The sequence below is a fragment of the Bufo bufo genome, chromosome 3, assembly GCF_905171765.1.
Source record: "Bufo bufo chromosome 3, aBufBuf1.1, whole genome shotgun sequence".
Classification (NCBI taxonomy): Eukaryota; Metazoa; Chordata; class Amphibia; order Anura; family Bufonidae; genus Bufo; species Bufo bufo.
The window spans coordinates 374670949-374697269 of NC_053391.1; the positions used below are offsets into that span (position 1 = coordinate 374670949).

Consider the following 26321-nt stretch of genomic DNA (forward strand, 5'->3'; position numbering starts at 1 on the left):
ATTCTTATAAGGCAATTCATGCTGCTGCATTCTTTTATCTACTATGAATAGGCCTACCTGCCCTGTTTTAATTACATTTTCATTTGATGCTGTGTTCTTACTGATATATTGACATAAGATATCTGTGCAGAATACAATATTTTTGTCTTTCACACAAGAGCGGCATGCTGCAATGTTTGGCGTGTCTCCGGGGGTTTGTGGAATTTTTTATTAATTTTTTTATTTTTCCACCTTTCGCTTTAAAATAACATGCACCATTCTGCCACATGCATTTTATCTGACTGAGGCAACTATTAAATCTACAGAATCAAATTCAATTTACTGTCTGGCTTGAAAGTTTGTATTTGTAAATTTGACAGTTTGTTTGAAAGGGCATAGGTATGGAAAATAAAAATTTGTACCCCAACCCACATTGAAAATTACCTGTCAGAAATAGTTAGAAGTCTTCTGTATTTATCCTGAAGCGTGTCCCTTCAGCTGTCAGTTTAAAAAGGTTAACACTGTACAAAAGAGCAACCCACAAGAAAAAAAAAAGGGCGAAAGCTTTCCGGGGCAGCTTTTCGCTCAAAAGCCCATAAAACTATGTTTGCAGATTTCAAACTTTTACAATCAGGGATTTGTGATGTTTGTCAAAACTTGTTACCATGCCAAGGTGCACTGTTAACATTGCTGCTAGTGGAAAGGGGGCGTCCTGGTGACTTAGAGCCTTGTGTATACCTATTCGCCTTTCTCGTCTTGTCGCTGTACTTTTCTTGCTTGTCTGTCGCCAAACTGATTTCTTATCAACGTAGTCCTTTCTAAATGCAGGTGGAATTGAGCTGCAACGGTCAGGTGTATTATACTTTGTTCATAGTTTTATTATCAGATACACGGTTATTATATATAATAATCATTCTAAGATCATTCTCTTGGTTGGTTCACATTGATTATTCAAGGAAATGAGTGTTGCTGTTTATGCAGTTGATACATATATAGTATATAGCGCCTTTCTTTTATTATAGGGTATCAGTTTTCTGCATTTTATAGTATAATTAGTAACATTGCTACCCAGTACATTTGTTTTTCAAGATTACGTTTTAAGTAGATCGGAATGGAAGCATTGATGTTTCTACGTTTTAAATCTTGAACTGTGTTTTAGCATTTGCACAACTATATCTAGAAAAACTAATACCTTTCATGAATATATTTCGTTCCCTTTCTATTATTTAGTAGACTGTTATGATTATTTAATAGTCCTAGATTATATACTGTATAGTTCTAGTAATTTTTTTGTTTTGTACCAAAAACCACAATTGAAAACTATGATAAAAACTGTGTGTAGTCAACTTTAAAGGCTATAAATGTACAGAGCCACTTTATTAATCCAACTAAATAATTTGGTAAACTTTTTTTTATTTTGTTTTGTTACATAATTATATATTCGTACAAATAAAACCTTACTCATGCAGCACTGCTGGTCTGCTCATTAAATTTTTGCTGTTCACACTGTTATTTTATACTTATAACTGATACTTTCATGTATTTGCAATTTCCCTCTCAGTATGATCCTTAATTTAGATGCTCAGGGATCGGAAATATGATTTGGACAATACAAGACTAGAGAAATGAAATATCAATTTTATACATGACCAGTTTGGTTAGAGGTGGGGCATGCTAAGAAACTAAAGCAGCATGTAAACCTGTAAGACTGAATGGTTGAAAAGAAAGAAAAAAAAAAAAATTTTCCTCAGATCTTCAGAGTGCTAATAGAAGTACATTACCGTGATGTTAAGTCTGCTTAGCTATTCCAAATAATATGAGTAACAGCCATAGAATTTTATTAATATTACATTCCTTGCGCCAGGAAACATGCCAATATATACAAGCAGCCATTTGGGATTTTGTGTCAAGTTTCTTCTGGTCACTTAACCCATTGTGTGTTACATGCATGTTAGGTAATGCAAAGTACTAATTATACTGCGAAGAGGTGAATGTGCAGAAACTGTGTATTTGTCAAAGCATACAAGCAATGACACAGTCAGGTCTTTGACTCATGCGAATCATGATGGATATAGCTATGATATTTGTGGTGTTTTTTTTCTTTCTTAATTGTAGGTTGAACTGAAAAGGAAGTATAATGACCAACACTCAAAAACTAGAGGACTTCTGCCTGGCAGTCAGTGGTATGATATACAAGCATACCGAGCCCTTAATCAGGCCTTGGGGAGGTAAGTTCTTGGATATTGACCTTCTCTGATAAAATGATAACTAAGCTATTTTTAATGTTACTTGTTTGCAACTAGTCATGTCTGGAAGTCCCATAGTCACCAATATTTTATTCAGAGCTATAGCTTCAGCCACATGAATTAAAAGGGGTATGGTGTCAATGCTGGTAAAAACTAGTTTAGATTGTTCCTTTTTAATGAAGACATTTTGTGCGAATGTGTAAGCTTGGCCATTGCTGCTTGTTATACAGTAACATAATAGATCCATCTAGATTCAATTAAGGTACTTGACAGCATGTACTGAGTATCTCTTTACCCCTGTTGTATGTGGCAGTTTGCTAAATAATTAATGGTCAAGATATCTATGACCCTTTAAAGGGGTTTTCCAGTAAAAATGATTTTTTTAACAAGTTCCCGCAGTATGGCTCCTGAAACAGAAGATTCATACTTACCTGCTTCATGCCTCTTCAGTGGTCTGCGTTGCCTCAGCTCTCTCCATCTTCCGCGCCTGGCACTGTTTACATCCGGTGGCTACGGGCATGGTCACATGCACTGTTCCAGCCAATGACTGGCTTCAGCGGTGATGTGGTCACAAGCAGCATGTCACTGCTGAAGCCAATTATTTGCTGGAGCAGTGCATGTGATCATGCCCATAGCCAGGACCAGAAGATGGAGGCCACATGGACCACCGGAGCAGCGTGGAACAGGTAAGTATGAATCTTCTGTTTCAGGGACCACGCTGCAGGAACTTGTTAAAAATCTTTATTACCGGAAAAACCCTGTATAGCATGGCGATTGCACATTGTTATATGGTGCCTTACCAAAATGCGAATTCCTTTTGGACCAAGGTATCCCTCTTAATAGTGATAGCTATCATTAAAGAAAACTGTAGTAAATTTAACTACATTAACATAATTGAATAAAAACCTAAATAAGTTATGGCAGGCCAATATATGATAAAAAATATATAGAGTGTAGCTAAGGAATTGCTCATGTTATTTTGAAGCTGAATTATTATATTATGCTATTTAGTAGCAAAATTCCTATGCAAAATAATTATTCACCATTAAAATTTGTGAACCTTTCTCGTCTGCAGTCCCTCAGCTCACTGTCCAGATCATTGTCATATAAACCTGTTATAAAAGATTGCTCTGCATTTCTTATGTGAGAAAAGAAATATTACGTCCTTTCATTGGAATCATATTTTATGTTCTTGCAAGCTGAATCTTGCTGTGTTTGTCTTGTATATCGTCGGCTATCATTCTCCTAGATTATGCACAGTTCAGCTACAAATTGGTGTATTAGACAGAGCTCTTTAATAGTCTTGTTCAATGTAGGTAATAAATACATAGGAATCGTGCTCTTACAGTCACTTGATATTTCTACCATATTTTCTTTTTATAATGCCGGATGCTTGGAAAATCTGATGGCTGGAGGTAGAAGTACTGACCCTCACAAGTGTATTCTACAGATGATACCCAGATTAACTAGCGCCAGTGAATAATTAATAATCAGTTTGTACATTTATTTATAGAGCTGAGCCTACAAAACTGCCCTACTTCATTCAATACAAATCTCTTCATTTCAGTTTTCCCTGCAAGTATCGATTAAATGTGTTGCGCTGAACTATAACAAATAGCATATTGGATTTCTCATTGTGTGCCTGGCTGGCCTGGAGGAGCTCAGGTAACACAAACACAAAGCAATGCTTTCTGAAGTCTCTGAAAGTAAAAAGAGGCAAAAAATAGCAGTTCAGCCTTATTCACCTTCTACTCAGTAGAACGTCACGAAAAGGCCATGCACAGGAAGAGAAAGTCACTAAAGACAAGTGACCTTTTAGTTGAAGAGATCCTTCACCAAAATATGATATATGCTGACAGTGACAGAAAGTGGTCACATTTTAGGAGCAAAATGTCTACAAAGATTTATGGCAATAGAAGCAGAAAAGGCTTGAATCTGGCACTTTTCCTGAAAATCCAGAAATGTTCTGCCATGCAGAAACAGCATGATAAAATAAACTTTAGTTTTCTAAAAGGTGGAAAGTTAGAGGACAATAAAGGTAATAAGATAAAAATCCAGAAATACCCTTAGCCCAGCACCTGTTTCCAACACAGGACTACATGATAATTTGTATTTGCCCCTCAACAATTTATTAGAATACATGAAAAATAAAATAAGAATGGTATACGTTGTCTTATTATTTCATCTGATAATCTGGCAGTCCTGGTAATGCCAGATTAATGGAATTTTATAGTACTTTGTGCTGCAGGTATTGAAGCAGCTCTTTCTGTTAGGATGTGATTACATCAATGAATTATAACTGGCATTTTCATGGACAGATTTACTAAGCCTGCAGATGGTGTAAGCTTAGACCTGCTGTCTAGACCTGCACCAGATTTATCACAGGGGTTCAGGCTGGATGGTAAATCTGGTTCAGGGATAGACACTTTTCTCTGACTCTATACCAGCTATTGATTTATTTTGAGACAGAATTGTACTCCAGAATTGCTGTGCAATTTTGGTGCAAAATACCACATCTTAGACTGCACCCCTTTCCTTTGGAGTCCGAACCACTTCCTGCTAAGCCCTATTCCTTTTTGGGTGAGGCAAAATAAATTGGAGAAAACTTAGTTGCGCCAATTTGCAACACTTTTTGGACCGATTCTAGACGCGGACACAATAGTAAATCTGGGCCACTATGTGATTATCCCATCCTGCACCGCAAATGAGATAGTAGAATAAGCAATATACATTTAGATATCTGCCCATGTATGCCAGTTTTAAGGTTTTGAATTTACATTAAACCTTCCCTGTGTTCTGTGGAAAGGTTTAAAGGTAAAAGTATTATCTAGCCATTTAGTTAAAAAAAAAAATCGGAGTGGGGTAAAATAATAAAACAACTCATACTCATCCTACCAGTCTTCCACCTCTCATGTCCTGACTATTCCTGGGTACCCCACCTTCTTTACTTTCTCTGTTCCATCTGAACGCGGACATGTGACAGATGCAGCCAGTCACTGGCTGAAGTCATGGTGTTACAGCTAGTGATTGGTTGCTGCAGTCAAATGTCTGTGTCTAAAGGGAGCAGAAAGTATAGACTGCAGTAGACCTGGGAAATTTCACAACGTTGGAGGGATAAGATGAGTGTGTCATTCTCAGCAGTTTCTGAAGCCAACTCCAGAAACGGGTCATAAAGGAGGACTCTGACTTCAAAACCTGCATAAAATACCTGTACCTGAAACCGAAACCTAGCATTAAAGAGGTTTACCAGTTTGCATCAACATCTTTTAAAATAGTAATTTATGAAGGTAGCTGTACTTTTGTAATGTCTTTCTTTATTGCTATCATTTTCCATTCTGGGCATGCAGCTCTCTTATTTCCTGTGATGTCATGTCCATGGGACATTAATAGGGGAGTGTGTATGTAAATACCTGAGTGGGTGGAGCTATAAACTAGCTGGGTGTTGGAGCTGTGGCAGAGAAAGGAGAAGTGCATCATGGGTTTGGTTGGGTATAGGAACAGGAAGTGCTACATACATCATGTAAAAAAAACAGGGATTTGTTTACATAGTGAAAATGGGTCAGTAGAGTTAGAACTTAGCGAAGGTGTGCATGAGGTAAGCAACTACATGAGAATATTTATTAAAAACCAGAAAACCCCTTTAAGGTTATGATTTTTTTTCAGGTGTATCAGGCATAAAAATGACTGGGGTGCACTTATTTTAGTTGATGACCGTTTCAGGAGTAATCCAAAGTATATAACTGGTAAGTAAAAACAATGACTATTTTACCTGCATTTCTAAGATGCCAGCAGTCACTTGGCAGATGTAAAGTATATCACCTGTTTATTTGCTTTTCTTAACACAATAACAAATTTTAAAATTTACCCTATATCATCTGAGAATCCAAAAATGATCCTTTTCTGCTTCTGAGTAAGTAATTTATGTGTGAACTAAAGCAAGAGAGTAGATAAATATCTCCCCCTCAAGTATTAAGAATACTGAACGTATCTAACACTCATGTCCTTAGCTAATGACTAGTGTTGAGCGAATGTCTGTTTTCAAGTTCGGAGTACAAGGTTCGGGTTATCTAAGAATTCCGTCATGTATAACTTATAGTCAGTGGTAGCAGAATCCATAACGGAATTCTTAGATAACTCAAAACTTTGTACGCAGAACGTGAAAACAGAAGTTCATTCATCCCTACTAATGACATTTTGGATACTCTGAAGCAGAGACTCGTGTAAATAGCAATCGACCAACATACGTCAGTTACTGAGAAGGCTCCTTGTGCCAAGTGGCATTTCATAGTGTTTTACCTTTAGAAGGAGTATCCGATGAAAAGTATTACTATCCAATTAATAGGACATTTCAAATGATGTATTATTTCAAAACACATGCATTAATAACATTGTAAAACTTTTATGTACATTTTCCTCTCTGATAGCGCCACCTGCTATCTATCCTGTTATGGTCCCGTCCCGTCCCCCCCCCCCCCCCCCCCCCTCCGTCATAGCATAGTAAACTCATAGTGAAAAAGCTCAGAGAATATCTAGCTGTTTCTCTCTAGACATTTGAGAAGGACATTGTAGGGGCACTACATACCATATGTATCTCTGGGACTAGGGAGGAGGGCGTTAACAAGAGCTAATTGCAGTGCATCTTGGGAGATGTACTGTAGGTGCTTGTCTCAGGGAAAGGAAGGACAGAAGTCCTCCAGATAATGTTAGAGTTAAAAAATAAAGCTGCATTGTTATAGTTAAAATAACAGTGGCCATTACTCCATTTATTAATATTTTTATTAAATTCATTGGATTACCCTTTAAGCATGGGAATTATGAGCTGAGAAAATGAGGCGCTGCCATTAAATTATTTCTCTTTAAGTTTATGTCTTCATAGACGCATTAAATTCATTTACTCCGCAGCCAGTTAAGCCCACAGGGAAAACACTGTATTGTCACATGCAGTAATTGATTTTCTTTTAATTTTCTCAGCTAAAAGCTTTAGGAGTCCAATTTATTAAGGCAGCACTGCTGTACAAATCCCTAAATCCTCAGGTGGTCCAGCCAAAAAGTTGTTACAACTGGACAAAGAAACTTAGAAAAGAGCTTAAAATTGAGTTTTTGCACTTCTTGTGTATGGACAGTAGGGGGAGCTCAGATACCATTCTGCTTGTAAAAAAAAATAAAAATCTATCCGCCAAACATGATTGCAAACTGTTTGGCAGCATTTCTCATGCTAGGAGATAAAAAGCCAAAATATGTCCTATGGCTGGGGATGTATTGTTTGCTTTTGTACAGTAGCTTAACATCGTTGAAACTGGCAAAACAGGCAGCAATGTATTTTACTTACATACACTGGAAGTTATTTAAGAATTTAATTTTGAGTATGCTGTGTACTGAACCCCAGTTGCACACAAACATTTTGTTATAATTTTTTTATAAAAAATAAAAGTCTGCAATGCCTTACAATCAGAGTAATGTACATTCTAATGATTAAACATGAGATAGTTAAAATCGCTTTCTTTTTCTTAATGTTATTAAAATGTATTTGATGGTATAAAAATACAATAAAAACATTGAAACAACAAAATAAAAAAATGCAGACTGACAGTAACAAGGGCTTGTTAAATAAGTATTACATTAAACACATGTAGTGAAAATATACAATAATAGATAACACACAACCTACATGTCAGTAAGGGGGTTACATATTTTTTTTTAGAAATGCCCCCCTCTGATGTCACCACAATCTTATTTAGTTCACCTGCTATACTCAGATCAGCTATAATCTGACGATATACGTAGCTCCTTGGTCTTCTCCTTTGCACTGCTATGAAAAATAATATATTGCCGTTAGTTTAATGGTGTATGTTCTTTGTGTTTTGAGAGTCAGTAATCTATGGCTTATGTTTCAGCTGAATATCGCTGATGTGTAAGGAAATTGTCCTAGATCGTGAGAGTGTGTGTACCCATCACTGCTGTTGACTTGTGTTAATGCTTAACTCTTAATATATGTTTATTACAATAAAAACTGATTTGACAAACAATTTATAGAAATGAGCACTTGAAACACATTATGTCTCCCTCAGGAACTACATCCCTATTGCAGTTACTAAGACAGCAGTGTTTTCCTATTTACAGTGTTCTCTTTCACCTCTATTAGCTGATGGTATCTTTAAAGAGAACCTATAACCATGAAGTGCAGTACAAACTCCAGGAAGCATGTTATAGAGCAGGGGAATCTGAGCAGATTGATATACATTTTGTGGGTAAAATTCTGTAAAACTTTAGTTTATCCATTTCTGCTGTTTCTGAGCTCATTTGTACATAGGGCCATCTTACCAGTGACTGACAGTTATCTGTGTATGCACACTTACACAGAGAATGCTATCAATCACTGATAACACCTCCCCGTGTACAACTATCAGTGACTGACAGCTATCTATGTAGTCACACTTACACAGAAAATGCTATTAATCACTAATAACACCTCCCCATGTACAGCTATCAGTGACTGACAGCTATCTATGTATACACACACAGAGAATACTATCAATCACTGATATCACCTCCCTGTGTACAACTATCAGTGACTGACAGCTATCTATGTATACCCACAGGGAATACTATAAATCACTGATAACACCTCCCATGTGTAAAACTATCAGTGACTGACAGCTATCTCTGTATACACACTTACACAGAGAATGCTATCAATCACTGATAACACCTCATCCGTTTAAAATTGTTGATTAAAATAATCTAAACAAGACCCAATTGCCTCTCATCCTACATTTTGTCATATAGAAGAACTCCCTGAGACTGTGTTGTACATGTAGAACTGGGGGAGACTTAAAGAGGTTGTCTCACTTCAGCAAATGGCATTTTCCATGTAGAGAAAGTTAATACAAGGCACTGTATTGTGATTGTGCATATTGCCTCCTTTGCAGGCTTGATACATTTTTTCCATCACATTATACACTGCTTGTTTCCAGGGTTTATGACCACCCTTCAAACCAGAAGCAGTGGACGTGAATGCACACTATAGGAAAAAGCGATGTTCTCTCTAGTGGCCAGTCCTGTGGGAGTACGCACAGGCTAGTGCTTTTTCTATAGTGTGCATGCACAGCCACAACTGCTTGATTGCAGGGTGGTCGTAACTCCTGGAAATGAGCAGTGTATAATGCTATGGAAAAATGAATCAGACCAGTAAAGGAGGCAATATGGACAATTACAATACATTAGTAAGTGCCTTGTATTAACATTGCCTACATGATAAATGCCATTTGCTGAAGTGAGACCACCCCTTTAACATTTATCTATTCAGCTATCACTATATGAATGTTCTTTGACTTCCATTTGTACTGTAGAGTTCATTTTCAGGAAAGTTGGTTGTATTGTTTGGAGGGGATGAACAGATATTAGAAAATTAAAGAGGACCTGTCACCTCTCCTGATATGTCGATTTTAGTAATTATTTGCATTCCCCATGTAATACCAGTTCTGAAGCATCTATTCATATGACTCTGTTGTGCCATTCCTGTATTATTCCTGCTAGAAATTTGTAAATAAATTGTCAGCAGTCTGCAGTAAAGGTACGCTGGGTGTTACCAGTAGTGGGTGTGTCTGACGCTGTCCACTCAGTACTGCTGTTGAAAGACTGTGCAGGTACACACCCCTCAACTGGTAACTCCCATCTTTATCTTTACTGCAAGCTGCTGGCAATTTATTTATAACTACTAGTAGAAATAACAGGGGAATTGCACAGCATAGAACAATAAGAATAGATGTATATATGTTGTTAATGTAAAAAAGATTCTTGATTTGTATTGGAACTTTTTGAAATAAAATATTCTATGTAATCTGTTATACAGGTCTGTCAAAATGGGTGCGGCAGTTGGTCCAGCATCATTCTACATTTAACAGTGCCCTGGAGTCTCTGGTAGCTTTTTCTACAAATCAGCAACAGCTGGTCCAGATATCAAGTGTGGTCAGTGATGATATGCGTCCTCAGGAACCTTCTCTTTCCACCAATGATAGCATTATCAGTTCTTCACTGCTGGAAGTCTCTATTCATCCTTCTGACAGTGTTTTACAACATGCAGAAGAGACCCTTTCTACACCCATCCGTGCCTCCCAACCATCTGTAATTACAATTATCTCTAGTTCTGACCAGTCAGGATCTGATGAAGATAAAAAAGACAGAAATAAAGGTTTGTATCGGACCATATTGTATTTAGCATTCATTCATTTGGAATTACAGCATGGCCTTCATAAAACAGAAGCCATTTACTTATTTTCTTCCCTAGAACCACAATTTATAGCTGATTGGCATTAAGCCGTGGAAGATATGGTATTGGTGGCTGTAGGAAATTAGGACGTATGAGGCCCTAATAAATCATTAAAAGAGTGGCCGACACACAATGAAGATCATATGTACCTGGTCCCCGCGGCTGGGTTCGGTGTCCATCGCTCCTGAACCGCCACTTCCTCTCCCTGCACTGCTGAAAACAACATCCGTCGACGGCTGGACACGTGACCGTTGCAGCCAATCACATGTCGGAGCGGTGACCTGCTCTCCTTGCATCACATGACTAGTCTGTGATTGACTGCAGCAGTCACTTGTCTAAACCCCCCATCCCACCCCACCCGTCGACCAATGTTGTTTTCAGAGCTGTAGGGAGAGAAAGAGCTGGTATGGGAGCGACAGACACAGAAGCCAGCAGCCGAGACCAGGTAGGTATGATCTCCACTGCGGGTTGGCCACTCTAGGAGGTCTGTATTAATGTTGTATAACCCCTTTAATTAGAGCTTTGTAGATTAGATGTTGTATACGAAACAATTACAACAAATTTATTACATGAGTAAGCTAATATACAGTGTTGGCCATTTAGAAACACTTAGGGGTATTTCTATCAGTTACCCTTAAGAAATGTCACAACTTTTCTCAAAGCTATTTTTATGCAAAAATGTGTGGGCCTCATTTATCCAAACTGTTTAACAGGAAAACTGTCACGGCAGACAGGATACTAGAGACACAGAAAATAAACAAACAAGTGTCTAGGCGAGAAGCTGGGGATCAAGGTCACCTCCTGACAAATCCCTACCAGCTCTCCCTCGACTTCTATGCCCACGTTCAGACCCTGAAGGTGGGAATAACGTGTCCTCGTGCCTAGGCTGAAAATTCCCTAAAATCCTTAACATGGTGAAAGGGGGATAGAGGCAGCCTGCTCCCTCAGAACCTGGAGGGGGCAGGCGTCTCACTAACAGCCTAGACAGCAAACCACAAGAAAACAAAAACCAACTTACCTTTTCTGAGCAGGAGCAGCAAATCCTTCCTTCCTTTCACAGAGCCAGACAGAAGCTATAACCTGCACAGGACACTGGGAGTGGGTGTAATTTAAAGGGATTCTGTCACCTCGTATAACACAAATTCAGATTTTAAACCAGTCATGCTCCACAGCTTACCTTGAATCGGCTGTGCTGTTTTTTTATTGTAATCCGTCCAGCAGTTTTGCAGAAAAACGACTTTTATAAAACCCTGAAGGTGCCCAGAGGGGCGTTATGTTCCCCTCTTACAGTGCCCAAAACGCCTTCCTCCAGAATCCCTAACCGCCCACAGCGTCTCATCCCTCTCCTCCCCCTCCCTGACGGCCGAGCGAAGTCTCGCGCAGACGCAGTACCCACTGAGGGCTTCGCCAGTGCGATTTGCTGGAGACTGAGGGAAGGAGCTTCATCGTCGCCACTGGGCATGCGCCGAGCCCAGTGACGTCCGATGCTCGCGCGAGACTTCGCTCGGCCGTCAGGGAGGGGGAGGAGAGGGATGAGACGCTGTGGGCGGTTAGGGATTCTGGAGGAAGGCGTTTTGGGCACTGTAAGAGGGGCGTTACTGGGCACACAAAGGGGAACATAACGCCCCTCTGGGCACCTTCAGGGTTTTATAAAAGTCGTTTTTCTGCAAAACTGCTGGACGGATTACAATAAAAAACAGCACAGCCGATTCAAGGTAAGCTGTGGAGCATGACTGGTTTAAAATCTGAATTTGTGTTATACGAGGTGACAGAATCCCTTTAAACTCAAACCAACGACCCCACCCAGTGCACCTGAAGGGAGGCGGATATAGCTCAACTCAAAAACAAAAGGCTACACACTTGCTGCTAACCTGGCAGACCTCCACACATAGCATGACAGTACCCCCCCTTCTACGGGTGACCTCCGGACACCCCAGCCCAACTTTATCCGGGTGGGATCTGTGAAAAGCCCTCACCAGTCGGCTGGCACTAACATCCACAGCCGGAACCCACATCCTCTCCTCAGGGCCGTATCCCCTCCAGTGTACCAGGTACTGAAGGGAACCCCGAAGAACTCTTGAGTCGAGAACCCTGGAGATCTCGAACTCTAAATTTCCATCAACCAGAACAGGGGGAGGAGGCAATGGCGATGGTTCCACCGGTTTCACATATTTCTTCAGTAAAGACTTGTGGAACACATCATGGATCCTCCAAGTCTGCGGAAGATCCAGACGAAACGCTACTGGATTGACCACTGCAGATATTTTGTAAGGTCCAATAAATCTTGGACCCAGTTTCCAAGATGGTACTCTCAGTTTAATATTTTTAGTAGATAACCACACCAGATCACCCACACACAGGTCCAGACCAGTCATACGTCTCTTGTCAGCCATTCGCTTATACCTTTCACCCATCTTCTCCAAATTCACTTGAATCCTCCGCCAGATAGAAGACAAGGCAGAAGAAAATCTCTCCTCCTCTGGCATCCCAGAGGAACTAGTCCCAGAAAAGGTACCAAACTGAGGATGAAAACCGTATGCGCCAAAAAATGGCGACTTACCCGTGGACTCCTGCCTACGGTTATTCAAAGCAAACTCTGCTAGGGACAATAATGAGGACCAGTCCTCCTGATTCTCAGCCACAAAGCACCTCAAGTAGGTCTCCAGGTTTTGATTAGTACGCTCTGTCTGCCCATTCGACTGTGGATGAAAAGCCGAAGAGAACGAAAGTTGAATGCCAAGCCGAGAGCAGAATGCCCTCCAAAACCTGGAGACAAACTGCATGCCCCTATCAGAAACCACATCCGAGGGAATGCCATGCAATTTCACAATATTATCAACAAAAATCTGAGCAAGAGTCTTGGCATTGGGCAAACTGGCTAACGATACAAAGTGAGCCATTTTACTAAAACGGTCAACCACCACCAAAATTACTGTTTTCCCGGAGGAACTCGGCAGATCCGTAATAAAGTCCATAGACAAGTGTGTCCAAGGACGAGACGGAATAGACAAAGGAAGAAGTGAACCAGCAGGTCGAGTATGAGCAACCTTTGACCGTGCACAGGTTTCACAAGCTGCTACGTAATCCTCAACACTCTTGCGTAACCCGGGCCACCAGAACCTCCGGGACACAAGATCAAAGGTGGACTTACCACCAGGATGTCCAGCAAGGACAGTATCGTGATGTTCCTTGAATACCTTGTATCGCAGTCCATCAGGAACAAACAACCTCCCTGGGGACAAGAACCAGGAGCCCCCTCCTGGGCTCCCAACACCTCCATCTCCAATTCGGGGTACAGAGCGGAGACCACCACCCCATCAGCCAAAATTGGAGCAGGATCCTCTGAATCACATCCCCCAGGAAAACTGCGAGACAACGCATCTGCCTTGACGTTTTTAACCCCCGGGCAAAAACTAACCACAAAATTGAACCTGGTAAAGAACAGTGACCATCTGGCCTGTCTATGATTCAGACGCTTGGCAGATTGCAGGTAAGCCAAATTCTTATGATCCGTATATACTGTAACGGGGTAAGACGCCCTCTCCAACCAGTGACGCCATTCCTCAAAGGCCAATTTGATGGCCAGCAATTCCCTATCTCCTACATCATAATTCCTCTCGGCGACCGAGAGCTTCTTGGAAAAAAAAGCACACCGAACCCATTTGCCAGGAGATGAACCCTGCGACAGCACTGCTCCAACCCCCACTTCTGATGCATCAACCTCCACCACGAATGGCTGAGACACATCGGGCTGCACCAGAATGGGAGCAGACGCAAAACATTCCTTAATAGCCGAAAAGGCCTACAATGCCTCATCCGACCAGACAGAGACGTCGGCGCCCTTCTTAGTCATATCGGTCAGAGGTTTTACAATGGTAGAATAGTTCAAGATAAATTTTCTATAATAATTAGTAAACCCCAAAAACCGCATCAGAAAGCAGATATCCCAGAAACTGAAGCTCCTGCACAGAAAACACACATTTCTCCAATTTGGCATATAATTTATTCTCCTGAAGGATCGTCAAAACCTGTCTCACGTGATCCTGATAGGTCTTCAGATCAGGAGAGTAAATTTAAATTAAAATGTCATCCAAGTAAACTACCACGAACCTCCCCACAAAATGATGGAAAATGTCATTGACGAATCGCTGAAATACTGCTGGCGCGTTAGTTAACCCAAAAGGCATAACCAGATTCTCGAAATGACCCTCGTGCGTGTTGAAGGCCGTTTTCCACTCATCCCCTTCCTTGATTCTGATCAGATTGTAGGCCCCTCTTAAATCCAACTTGGAGAACACCTTGGCTCCAACAATCTGATCAAAAAGATCGGAGATCAAAGGAAGGGGATACGGATCACGGACCGTAATATGGTTCAATTCCCGGAAATCCAAACAAGGTCTCAGCGATCTATCCTTTTTCTTTACAAAGAATAAACCCACTGCCACCAGAGACTTAGATGGCCTAATATGACCTTTTGCCAAACTCTCGGCAATATACTTCCGCATGACCTCTCTTTCAGGTTGAGAAAGATTGTAAAGCCGAGACTTTGGCAACTTAGCCCCTGGGATGAGATTAACTGGACAATCATAGTCACTATGAGAGGGCAATTCCTGAGCCCCACCCTCCGAAAAGACATCCGCAAAATCTGAGAGATACTGAGGTAGAGCTGTAGTACACACCAGAGATAGATGTGCCAAGACAATTGTCCGAACAAAATTCACTCCAACCAATGATCTGTCTTGCTTGCCAATCTATAATTGGGTTATGTTTTGTCAACCACGGTAACCCTAAGACTATAGGAGCGGGCAAGTCCTTCATGACAAAACAAGACATAATCTCCCACCCTTAACAGAATACCATGAGCAATATGAGTGAGACTCCTTTGAGAAAGAGGGGAAGAATCAATTGCGAAAACCGGAATCTCTCTTTCTAAAGTGCAAGTACTTAGATCCAGATTTTGAAAAAAAAAGAAAATCAATAAGGTTTACCCCAGCACCACAGTCAATGAATACTTCAACAAAAAAATTTCTTGAGTCTAGCGCCACCATAGCTGGAAGGAGAAAACGAGTATTACAGGGAGCTTGCATACCTGCTTGCTCCACCACTCCCTCGCGTTTCGGGGCCTCTTAATGGGTCCCCTTCATCAGAAGCAGATATCTGCTCCTTATGAAGGGGACCCATTAAGAGGCCCCGAAATGCGTTGAGCCACTCACTCCCCTACCCTGGCTTTGGAAGAAAAGAAAAGAAAGAACAAGAACTCCTGAGTGATTATTGTTCGTTTCAGAGACTCTACGGGCGACCCAGGCGCAGGAGGTGTGATGTGGGTGTCTTGAGCTTTATCCCACATTACCCTCCTGGGTGAAGTGAGTCACTAAAATTTTGATTTTATATCTGCATATTATTGTTTTTACCATTGTTTTATCATATATGAATTGATCCTGAGAATATATACATCTTGTGAGTGTGTAAGTATTGCGACTCCACTTGCGTACATCCAACGACTTAAGCCTTTGTCTTTGGGCTATATACTATCCCAATCCTAGACACTAGGGAATTTGGCGCCTTTTCTGTGGTCCTTTTTAGCGTCTCCACGCAACATCACTCTTTTCTTCCAATCACCTACCCGGAGGGCATCAGGGTTAGGTTGAGACCATTGGCAGCCTGCCCTTCTCTGCTCTACTAATATAATAATATTTTTCTAATAATAATATTTTTGTCATAATTTTTTCAAATTGAGTTGCACTTCTTCTGCCTTCCCTGTGGCGCCCTGCGAAGTTATCCCTGGACCCGAGGTCTGAAGGCCCAGCGACTAACCCTCTTTTTTCTTTCCTTGTCTCTGACTTCTTTTCACAGAGCCAGACAGAAGCTATAACCCGCACAGGACACTGGGAGTGGGTGTAATTTAAACTCAAACCAACGACCCCACCCAGTGCACCTGAAGGGAGGCGGATATAGCTCAACTCCAAAACAAAAACAAAAGGCTACACACGTGCTGCTAACCTGGCAGACCTCCCCACATAGCCTGAGCAGGGCATGATAAAAACGGTCTTAGTTGGCCATAGCAACCAGTCAGAGCTCACCTTTCAGAACACGCTAAGAAATAAAAGGTGAGCTCTGATTGGTTACTATGGGCAACTGAGATAGTTTTGATAAATGAGGCCCTGTGTTTTGCGGATTTCCAAAACGAGCGCGAAAGTGGACATGGCTAACTATGAGGTGGATGTCAAATGTATCAGTTGCAACATTTTGGGACAAAAAATATTTGCATGTGTAACATCTGTAGACAAAAATGCTATTTTTTAAAGAGTTATTAAACAAACATGCACCATTTGATAATTTTGACGCATATCTTAGTTGATCTGGGGTTGATTGACTGTCCTTCATTTGAGCCACATCCACTTGTAGAAGGCATTAAAGCAAAATTATTCTAGCCTATACCTTGCTTTTTTAATCTCATATTGGTTACTTGAGAATATATTTTCATCTTGGAGAAATATACCTTAATTATAGCAAAGACGGCAAAAAAAGTTTTTTTGTGATTTCACAAAAGCTACCATCTTCTCTGGAGAAACTCCTGTATCTGAAGAGGCCAAATTCCCCACATCTCTTTGTACCCCATTGCACTGTATATTCATGAACATACTTTTGCATGTTACTTGCTATGATCAGTTATGTTTTCTGTTTTGTCTTTCATTAGGTGATTTTAATGTTTTTAGAGCCCAGAGGTCTAAAAATACAAATTTTAAAAGAGAAAAAGGGTTTCCAACTAAAAAGCAAGTGACCGAGAAATCTGAGAAGCAGAAACTGATCCTCACAAAGCAGAAGTCATCTTTCTACTCTTTCTTCATCAGCAGTCCTCTCACCTCAACTCCTCTTCCCTCTTCTTCAAGGAGAGACACCTACCAAAATGCTAATCTTGAGGTTGGAGCACTTGAGGGAAGATGTTTAGCCCCATCTAACAAACTGACTTTGGATGCACCTGCCTCCACCAGTAATGGAGACTGTGTTCAAAATGTGTGTAATGTCACTCCACTGTTTTGTGACAATACAAATGATGTTAATAATGTACTAGAAAAAACTGAGATAACTGAGGAAGAGGATGAGGATGTCACCATCCATTTTACTCCTGAACTTTTTGACAATGAGATTCAGAGGCACAGTCCTGATATGAAGGGAGCAGACAACTTTATGCTGTTTCCATCTGATGATGGTTGCATTACACATAATGAGGACCACAACAGTGATGGCAAAGAGAGAGGGTCAGAAAATGATTTAAACACTTGTAATTTTAATACAATAGTAGATAAAGTGGCTGTGTTACCAAGTGAACATTCTGTTGATGCACAGGGAGAGAAGAAAAGAAGAAATAGACTTTCTAGGTCAAAGAATAAATCCTTTGATCTTAAGTAAATGCACTGCAATGAATAAAGCCATACCTTACAACAGAACTTTTTTGTGGCCTATGAAGGGTAGAGGGACACGTATGCCATTTTGAGATATTCCTGATTAGACCCGGGACGTACACCCATTTTGACTACAAATGTTGAGAGGCAAGTAAAATGCTATGCTGTCCTGAGAAGGAGATACTGAGCACATAGATATTTTGTTTCATTTGATCTACTACCAGGGCACAGGGTCCTTTAACATGTCCCAATAACGAGCAGTGATGGACATGGACAAGTCTGTTGATCAGCACCTGTTTAAAAGGCTTTTTTTTTTTTTTTTTTTATATATACACACAGGCTGATGGAAAGTGCATGTAGGATAAGCGGTTGTTACCTTAAGCAGTCATCCCCCATACTTTTACACTGTTGGCAGCTCATCTGTTTCATCTTCTGTTCTTCCAACTAGCAGGCATTTCCATACTCGCAGAAATAATCCAACAAATGAGCATTTGCTCTTTTGTCAGTTGATCGCTAGGGCATTTACACGAGTGTGAGTGTTCATATGAACGTTTGTTTCAAGTAACTGACCAAATCTTCTACTTGTGTAAAATGATCTTAGAGAAACCCCTTGAGTATGGCTTTATCTGCCCACAAAATGTGTATACAGGGAGAACTGACAGGTACCGTGTGGGCAGGGGCAGTGGGACTCGATGACTTTACATCATGGTAGCATTTACAATGCTTTTTGAATATGATTATTGAAGGAAATCAGTGAAGGTAAGGATTTGCTAATGGATTTCTGTACATTATTGGACTGAACATGCATGTTGCTAACCATTGGCTGAATGGTGGAACCACTAAATACACATATAATAAAGTAACCAACATAACTGAAAAAATGACTCTGTGCTCACCTTCAGATATTCTAGAGGCATTGAGAGAACCAGTTGCTACGTTACCTCTTTCGGATTGCTGTAAATATGTGTATTAGTATGGGAGCATGGTATCTGGAACTTTACAGTGGTATAGTGACTAGAGATGAGCGAATTTCATATTTTGAAATTCTCTCACGCTTTGGTGGTAAAAGCAGAATTGCGTTATGGATTCTGTTACCACGGACCATAATGCAATTCTATGACGGAATGCATAACGGATTGCCTTTAGAGGCATTCCGTTATTCATTCCGTCATAATAGAAGTTTATGGGCTGCAAAACGGATCCGTCCCGTTTCCGTTATGCAGGGGAGTCCTCTCTTGCATAACTGAAACGGGACAGATCCATTATGCAGGCCATAGACTTCTATTATGACGGAATGAATAACGGAATGCCTCTAAAGGCAATCCGTTATGCATTCCGTCATAGAATTGCATTATGGTCCGTGGTAACGGAATCCATAACGCAGTTCTGCTTTTACCACCAAACGAAGCGTGAACGAATTTCATAACATGAAATTCGCTCATCTCTAATAGTGACTAATATGTTGGGATATTCTAAAAAAAAAAATTATACAATGTACAACCTAAAACCAAATGAGTAAAATATATATAATAGTTGTCTGATATTTTAGCATAATGTACATTTCCTATTCCCTTCATTGTTTCTTTATTACAGATTTGGAATCAAGCATTATATGTGACATTTTTGTCATTTATTTTTAAAATATTTTTCATTAAACATGTACCAAACATACAAGTGCTTTATTTACTCTAACAGAGCAAAATAACTCAATGCTTAAGTTAGATATGATCTGTCAATATTTTCTTGTGAATAAGCCTATCAAAGTGATGCACGTTTATCAGTTCAAATTGAAGAATTTTGCACAAATCTGTATACCTGTTCCACCCTACCCATTGGTATTTTTTTTACAAAGAATGTTCACCAGATCAGCAGGCAGAAGAGTTCTAGAAAATGTTATACCATATAACAAAAGGAATATAGAAGACAAAAACTTTATTTAATAACCTTTGCGTGGAAATCATCAGCTATTTAGGGGAAGATTTATTAAGACTGGTGCTTTCTGCACCACATTTATGACGAGGCACATAAATTAGGCGCATCCTCAGGCAGTCCGTGCTCCTAAACCAGAAATCTACAACAACTCAGAGCTGCCGTCGATTTCTGGCTTTATTTGCACCAGAAAACTGGCGTAAATGAAGATAAATTTGTCTCTGCTGTTATATAGTCAAGTCCAACCTGTTATCCTGCTATATTGATCCAAGGGAAGGCAAAAAAAAGAAAACCCTATGAGAGAAAAAGAATCCTTTCCTTTCCAGATTCGGCAATCAGGATAAATCCCTCGTTCAATGTCCATCTTCCTTTTAAGGAAAAGGTAAACTTTTTTTCCCAAAAAGTCGCGGACACACAGCTTGCGGCTTTATAAAGCCACTTTTCTGTCGCAAGGGAGATAAAAAATCTCCCCTTATAGGGCTGTTTCACAAGAGCGAGTCCATTGCGGGAATCACGCTCCGTGTGTGTGAGTGTGATCCTCCGCTCTGGACTTGCAGGAGCGCACGGCATTATCATGATTTATAATGCTATGTGTCTCTGCATGGCCTTTTTTCCACAGAATCATAGTGACATAAAGCTGTCAGTATGATTCTGTAGAAATAAGGTCAAGCAGAGACACATAGCATTATAAATCATGATAATGCCGTGCGCTCCTGCAAGTCCAGAGCGGAGGATCACACTCACACTCGGAGCGTGATTCTCACAATGGACGCGCTCGTGTGAAACAGCCCTTAGTGTTGCATTCTTCTCCAGCACAGGAGAAGTGATGTGGCTTTCAGGAATTGTGATTTGTCTCACTGAATCCTGGACACATGTTATGGGTTCTACAGTCAGAAGCTGCACTAAGAGGCACATGTACTGCAAAGGGCATTTTAATCACCGTTGTGGCCACCTTAGGTATGCAGCATAAAATATTAAAATGACAGTCTGGTACAGTATATGGTGTACAGACTGCCAAACAATGTTGCTGGCAATCAAGCATTTTATCTTGTAAGTTGGGCCATTATTCACCTGGACATTGTTCCACTTAAGATAAACCATAAGAACTGCATCAAATAAATATTAATGTACAAAGACCTAGCAATTAGCCACACAGCAGCCATATACAAAGGGCCATACAGCATCCAGGTAAATAATATTAGGTGATGTATACCTAATGGGCGGAGGCATTTGGAGCAAATATTAGAAGGGTAGGGGAGACTTAGAGTAAAGCAGTGCCAACTGTAACCTAAATAGCTGAAATAATTGACCTGGGCAAGATTATGTCGTTTTTCATTTTGAGTTTGGTTATTTTTCAGTCAGTCGTCCAGCCCTAACTGCATGTTTGGTGGTCTTGAGGCAGTGGTGGGGTTATTGTCTGCAAGCTTAGTGGTCTAGAGCAGTGATGGGGTTTTTGTCAGCATCCCTTTTGTTCTTGGGCAGTGGAGTGTTTATTGTCTGCATCTATTGTGGTCAAGAGCAATTAAAGGGTTAATGCCAGCACTTCTAATATTCTTGGGCAGTGAAGGTGTTAAATGCAGTATCCTCGGTGGTAGCGGACAGAAGAGTTTACTGCATCTCTGCTCCCATTCACTTGAATGGGAGCAGCACTGCAGTAACTATCTCCGTTGCTGGAACTACTGATAAACAGCTAATCGACGGGGGTGCCGGGAATGAGACACTCGCTGATCACATACTGATGACCTAACCATAGGCCATCAGTGTTAGGCTAGGGCTACACGGCTATGTGTCGCAGAAAAGTCGCACATTTTTTATAATGATAGTCAATGGTGTCGCATTGCTACATGCTGTGACTGCAACACGACGGACACAAAAAAGCCATCCATTAACTATCGTCACAAAAAATGGCGTCCAACATTGGTGCAACATGAATGTCGCACAACACATGTCGCAGTGTAGTTTTACCGTTTTTGGCGTGAGACACATGTCATCGTGTAGCCCTAGCGTAAAAGTGCTGGAAAATTTGTGTGGTTAAAACATAGCTTTTTTGTGGAAGATAAATACTACTGTAATACACTGTGTAAGAACAGTATTCCTTTTATGATAATCATTTGAACCCAAAGACAGCAATCTATAGTAATAGGATGCTTTTAAAAGAAAAAGACATACCCAATTTAGTGAATCTTTTTGTCCCTAAGTATCTAATCATCAGGACTAATAGTCGAATGTGTACAATGGGGGCTTCTGGTTATTTCACGGAAGTGATGTATGTTAGGATTAAAGAAAAGATGGTTAATTACAGATTATCATAGAAAAATTCTGAGAAATGGGAAGTAAGATGAAGAGTGCATGAGTAGGTTGATAGTATAAGGATGAATAGACCAAGGTAAATTGTTCAAGTGCGCAGTGTTCACGTCATTATTCAGTGTTACTGAGTTGCTAACCATAATGTTAGGAAATAATGTAATAATGGTGTTCTAAAAGCTCTGCAAGGTTTCCTGGTATTTGGTGAGCTCCTCTTGCTGCTGCACCTACTGTTAAACATTGTTTCTCCATAAAATATGTGTTACATGAGAAACACATACTTTTTATAGTACCAAGAAATACACTAAACATGTAAATATGGTTTATAATACTTAACTATATTCCTATAAAATGGATGTTTACTATATGTTATTAATAAATGACTGTTTTATAAATATCTGGCAAAAACTCACTTTTCATATAAATGAAATATTAATCTTTACAGTTTTAGAGAAGAAACTAGTTAACTGACTGTATTGAACCTCAGTTCAGTGTCACGCACAAGCTTGCATAGCATTGTTTAATAACTTACAGCATGGCATTGTTGGATTCCCTACAAAATTACTGCAGTAAAATATTAAAATGCAGAAAAGTTAATTATTTAAATAGAAAGTAACATAATTCTCATATTAGTCTGTTCATGCCTAGCTACACCTATTATTGCATTTTCTGCTACTTCTTTCAGTATTTCTGCTCCAACAAATTACCCCTTGCTATTATAGTTAACACCTTACAGACCAGGCCTGAAAAGACCTTAAAAGCATTGTGCAGGGGTTTTATATTGATAACCTATCCTCAGGATAGATCAATATCTGATCAGTGGGGGTCCGACTCCGGAGGAGGCAGTGCTCCATGCAAGCTCTACTTCCTCGTCTATTCACTGCCTCCTCTTCAAACACCTTTTAGGCGTTGGTGCCGACTGTTGGACCCCAGCCGATCAGATATTGATGACCTATCCTGAGGATAGGTCATCAATATAGAACCCCTGCAGAACCCTTTTAATGACCAGACTCTTTTTTTTTAGATTTACTAAACATAGTGGTAAACTTTTTTTTATTGTTGAGCTACCAACAAAAAGTGTTACATATTTTACGTAACACAGGACTTTTTATTAATGTTTGTAAAGAATTTTATTTAGGGAAAAATGTCCAAAAAATTAGCCTTTTTTCAAACTATAGCTCATAAATGGGTTCCCTATTTTCTGCTGTTGCGTGACCAAGGCAACTGTGGTGATGGTTTAATTTGGCATGGGTTTATATATTTGTTTTTTACTTATTTTTTTATATATATATATATATTTTTGGTACATAATTAGAGATGAGGGAATCGAAGCTGACGAAGTGGAATTCGTTATGAATTTCAGGAAAAATTTAATTTGCACCCAATGCAAATTTCCACACGCTTCGTAGTAACGAATCGAATTTCTCGTAAAATGGCTGCTGCACATGTGAGGACATGGAAAAAGGAAGTCTGGGAAGGCGGGATCAACCATACTGACATGCATTCAGCCAATCAGCAGCCCGCCCAGTGATGTCACAGCCGTATAAATACGGCAGCCATCTTAGATTCTGCCATTCACCAGCGTACTTAGTGCAGGGAGAGACGTGTCTGCAGGCGCTAGGGACAGTGATATAAAAATCGTCATTGTGCTTAGAAAAAAAAGGGTTTACAAGTGCAGGGAAAGATTATTCAAGGTGTAGGGAAAGGATAGGGAGGAATCATTCCACTGCATTTTTGTTGAACAGGGTTCAGTCGGGGTGGTGACAGCCTGGTTAATAGGAACAGTCCTATTACATCTTGCAGCACTGACTGGCGATACAAATTGCCATTATACAGCTCTGTAATTCCAGCAAACCGTTCTTATTAGGGTGCAAGTACTGTTTGATAGCCATTAGCAGGGTTTATTACAAGGAAATATTTCTACGTTTTATTTGCCCTTGTGCGGTGCAGTAATATTTGTCGTTCATGGTTGTACTTATCTGTTGAAAAACCTTTTGTGTAAAAATATAAAAAAATGAGGGTCTATTTGCCGTTCAGCGGTGCGGTGAGATATTTTACAGCCCAGTTTGCCATGTATTACTGGCGAAATACAACTATATTCACCTTTCATTGTTGCACTTATCTGTTGAGAAAGCCTTTTGTGTAAAAATAGAAAAAAATTAGGGCCTAATTGCCATGCAGCGGTGCAGTTATATGTGGTGAAGCACTTTTCGTGGGATGGACCGAATTAGTGGTGAAATTTTTTATGGGAAACAGGCTTTTTTTGGGGGGGAAATTGCAGGGTAAGAGTAGACTTTCTTATGTACAGTCGTGGTCAAAAGTTTTGAGAATGACACAATTATTAGTTTTCACAAAGTTTGCTGCTAAACTGCTTTTAGATCTTTGTTTCAGTTGTTTCTGTGATGTAGTGAAATATAATTACACGCACTTCATACGTTTCAAAGGCTTTTATCGACAATTACATGACATTTATGCAAAGAGTCAGTATTTGCAGTGTTGTCCCTTCTTTTTCAGGACCTCTGCAATTCGACTGGGCATGCTCTCAATCAACTTCTGGGCCAATTCCTGACTGATAGCAACCCATTCTTTCATAATCACTTCTTGGAGTTTGTCAGAATTAGTGGGTTTTTGTTTGTCCACCCGCCTCTTGAGGATTGACCACAAGTTCTCAATGGGATTAAGATATGGGGAGTTTCCAGGCCATGGACCCAAAATGTCAACGTTTTGGTCTCCGAGCCACTTAGTTATCACTTTTGCCTTATGGCACGGTGCTCCATCGTGCTGGAAAATGCATTGTTCTTCACCAAACTGTTGTTGGATTGTTGGAAGAAGTTGCTGTTGGAGGGTGTTTTGGTACCATTCTTTATTCATGGCTGTGTTTTTGGGCAAAATTGTGAGTGAGCCCACTCCCTTGGATGAGAAGCAACCCCACACATGAATTATCTCAGGATGCTTTACTGTTGGCATGACACAGGACTGATGGTAGCGCTCACCTTTTCTTCTCCGAACAAGCCTTTTTCCAGATGCCCCAAACAATCAGAAAGAGGCTTCATCGGAGAATATGACTTTGCCCCAGTGCTCAGCAGTCCATTCACCATACTTTCTGCAGAAGATCAATCTGTCCCTGATGTTTTTTTTGGAGAGAAGTGGCTTCTTTGCTGCCCTTCTTGACACCAGGCCATCTTCCAAAAGTCTTCGCCTCACTGTGCGTGCAGATGCGCTCACACCTGCCTGCTGCCATTCCTGAGCAAGCTCTGCACTGGTGGCACTCCGATCCCGCAGCTGAATCCTTTTTAGGAGACGATCCTGACGCTTGCTGGACTTTCTTGGACGCCCTGAAGCCATCTTAACAAGAATTGAACCTCTTTCCTTGAAGTTCTTGATGATCCTATAAATTGTTGATTGAGGTGCAATCTTAGTAGCCACAATATCCTTCCCTGTGAAGCCATTTTTATGCAACGCAATGATGGCTGCACACGTTTCTTTGCAGGTCACCATGGTTAACAATGGAAGAACAATGATTTCAAGCATCACCCTCCTTTTAACATGTCAAGTCTGCCATTTTAACCCAATCAGCCTGACATAATGATCTCCAGCCTTGTGCTCATCAACATTCTCACCTGAGTTAGCAAGACGATTACTGAAATGATCTCAGCAGGTCCTTTAATGACAGCAATGAAATGCAGTGGAAAGGTTTTTTTGGGATTAAGTTAATTTTCATGGCAAAGAAGGACTATGCAATTCATCTGATCACTCTTCATAACATTCTGGAGTATATGCAAATTGCTATTATAAAAACTTAAGCAGCAACTTTTCCAATTTTCAATATTTATGTAATTCTCAAAACTTTTGGCCACGACTGTATGAACCGAATTCCATTATCCCTTCATTGGTCAAATTTTTTATTTCAACCATTTTTTCTTCTGTAAAATTGATGGGTGATTGTACAACTCCTTTTGCGGTATGGACTGAAGTACTTAGTGGTGAAATTCTTTCTGTGACACTGGCTCTTTTTCGGAAAATGTATGGGTGAATGTACACCTCCTTTTGCGGTATAGTCTGATGTACTTGGTGGTGAAATTCTTTCTATTACACTGGCTCTTTTTAGAAAAATGTATGGGTGAATGTACACTTCCTTTTGCGGTATTGAAACGACTTACTTAGTGGTGAAATTCTTTATGTGACACTGGC

At 40.2% G+C, this 26321-nt stretch overlaps 1 protein-coding gene across 2 annotated transcripts in view; it reads left to right on the plus strand.

The window, feature by feature from the left end:
• The window catches only part of BRIP1 (BRCA1 interacting helicase 1), a 357704-nt gene extending 338720 nt beyond the window's left edge, over nt 1-18984 (plus strand). For both annotated transcript variants that reach the window (XM_040424676.1, XM_040424677.1), the window contains 4 exons: nt 2095-2207; nt 5889-5968; nt 10078-10416; nt 17192-18984. In XM_040424676.1, coding sequence (XP_040280610.1) covers nt 2095-2207; nt 5889-5968; nt 10078-10416; nt 17192-17904 — 1245 coding nt within the window. In that variant the 3' untranslated portion in view covers nt 17905-18984. The remainder of the gene's footprint in view (nt 1-2094; nt 2208-5888; nt 5969-10077; nt 10417-17191) is intronic.
• Nucleotides 18985-26321: the final 7337 nt, after the last annotated feature.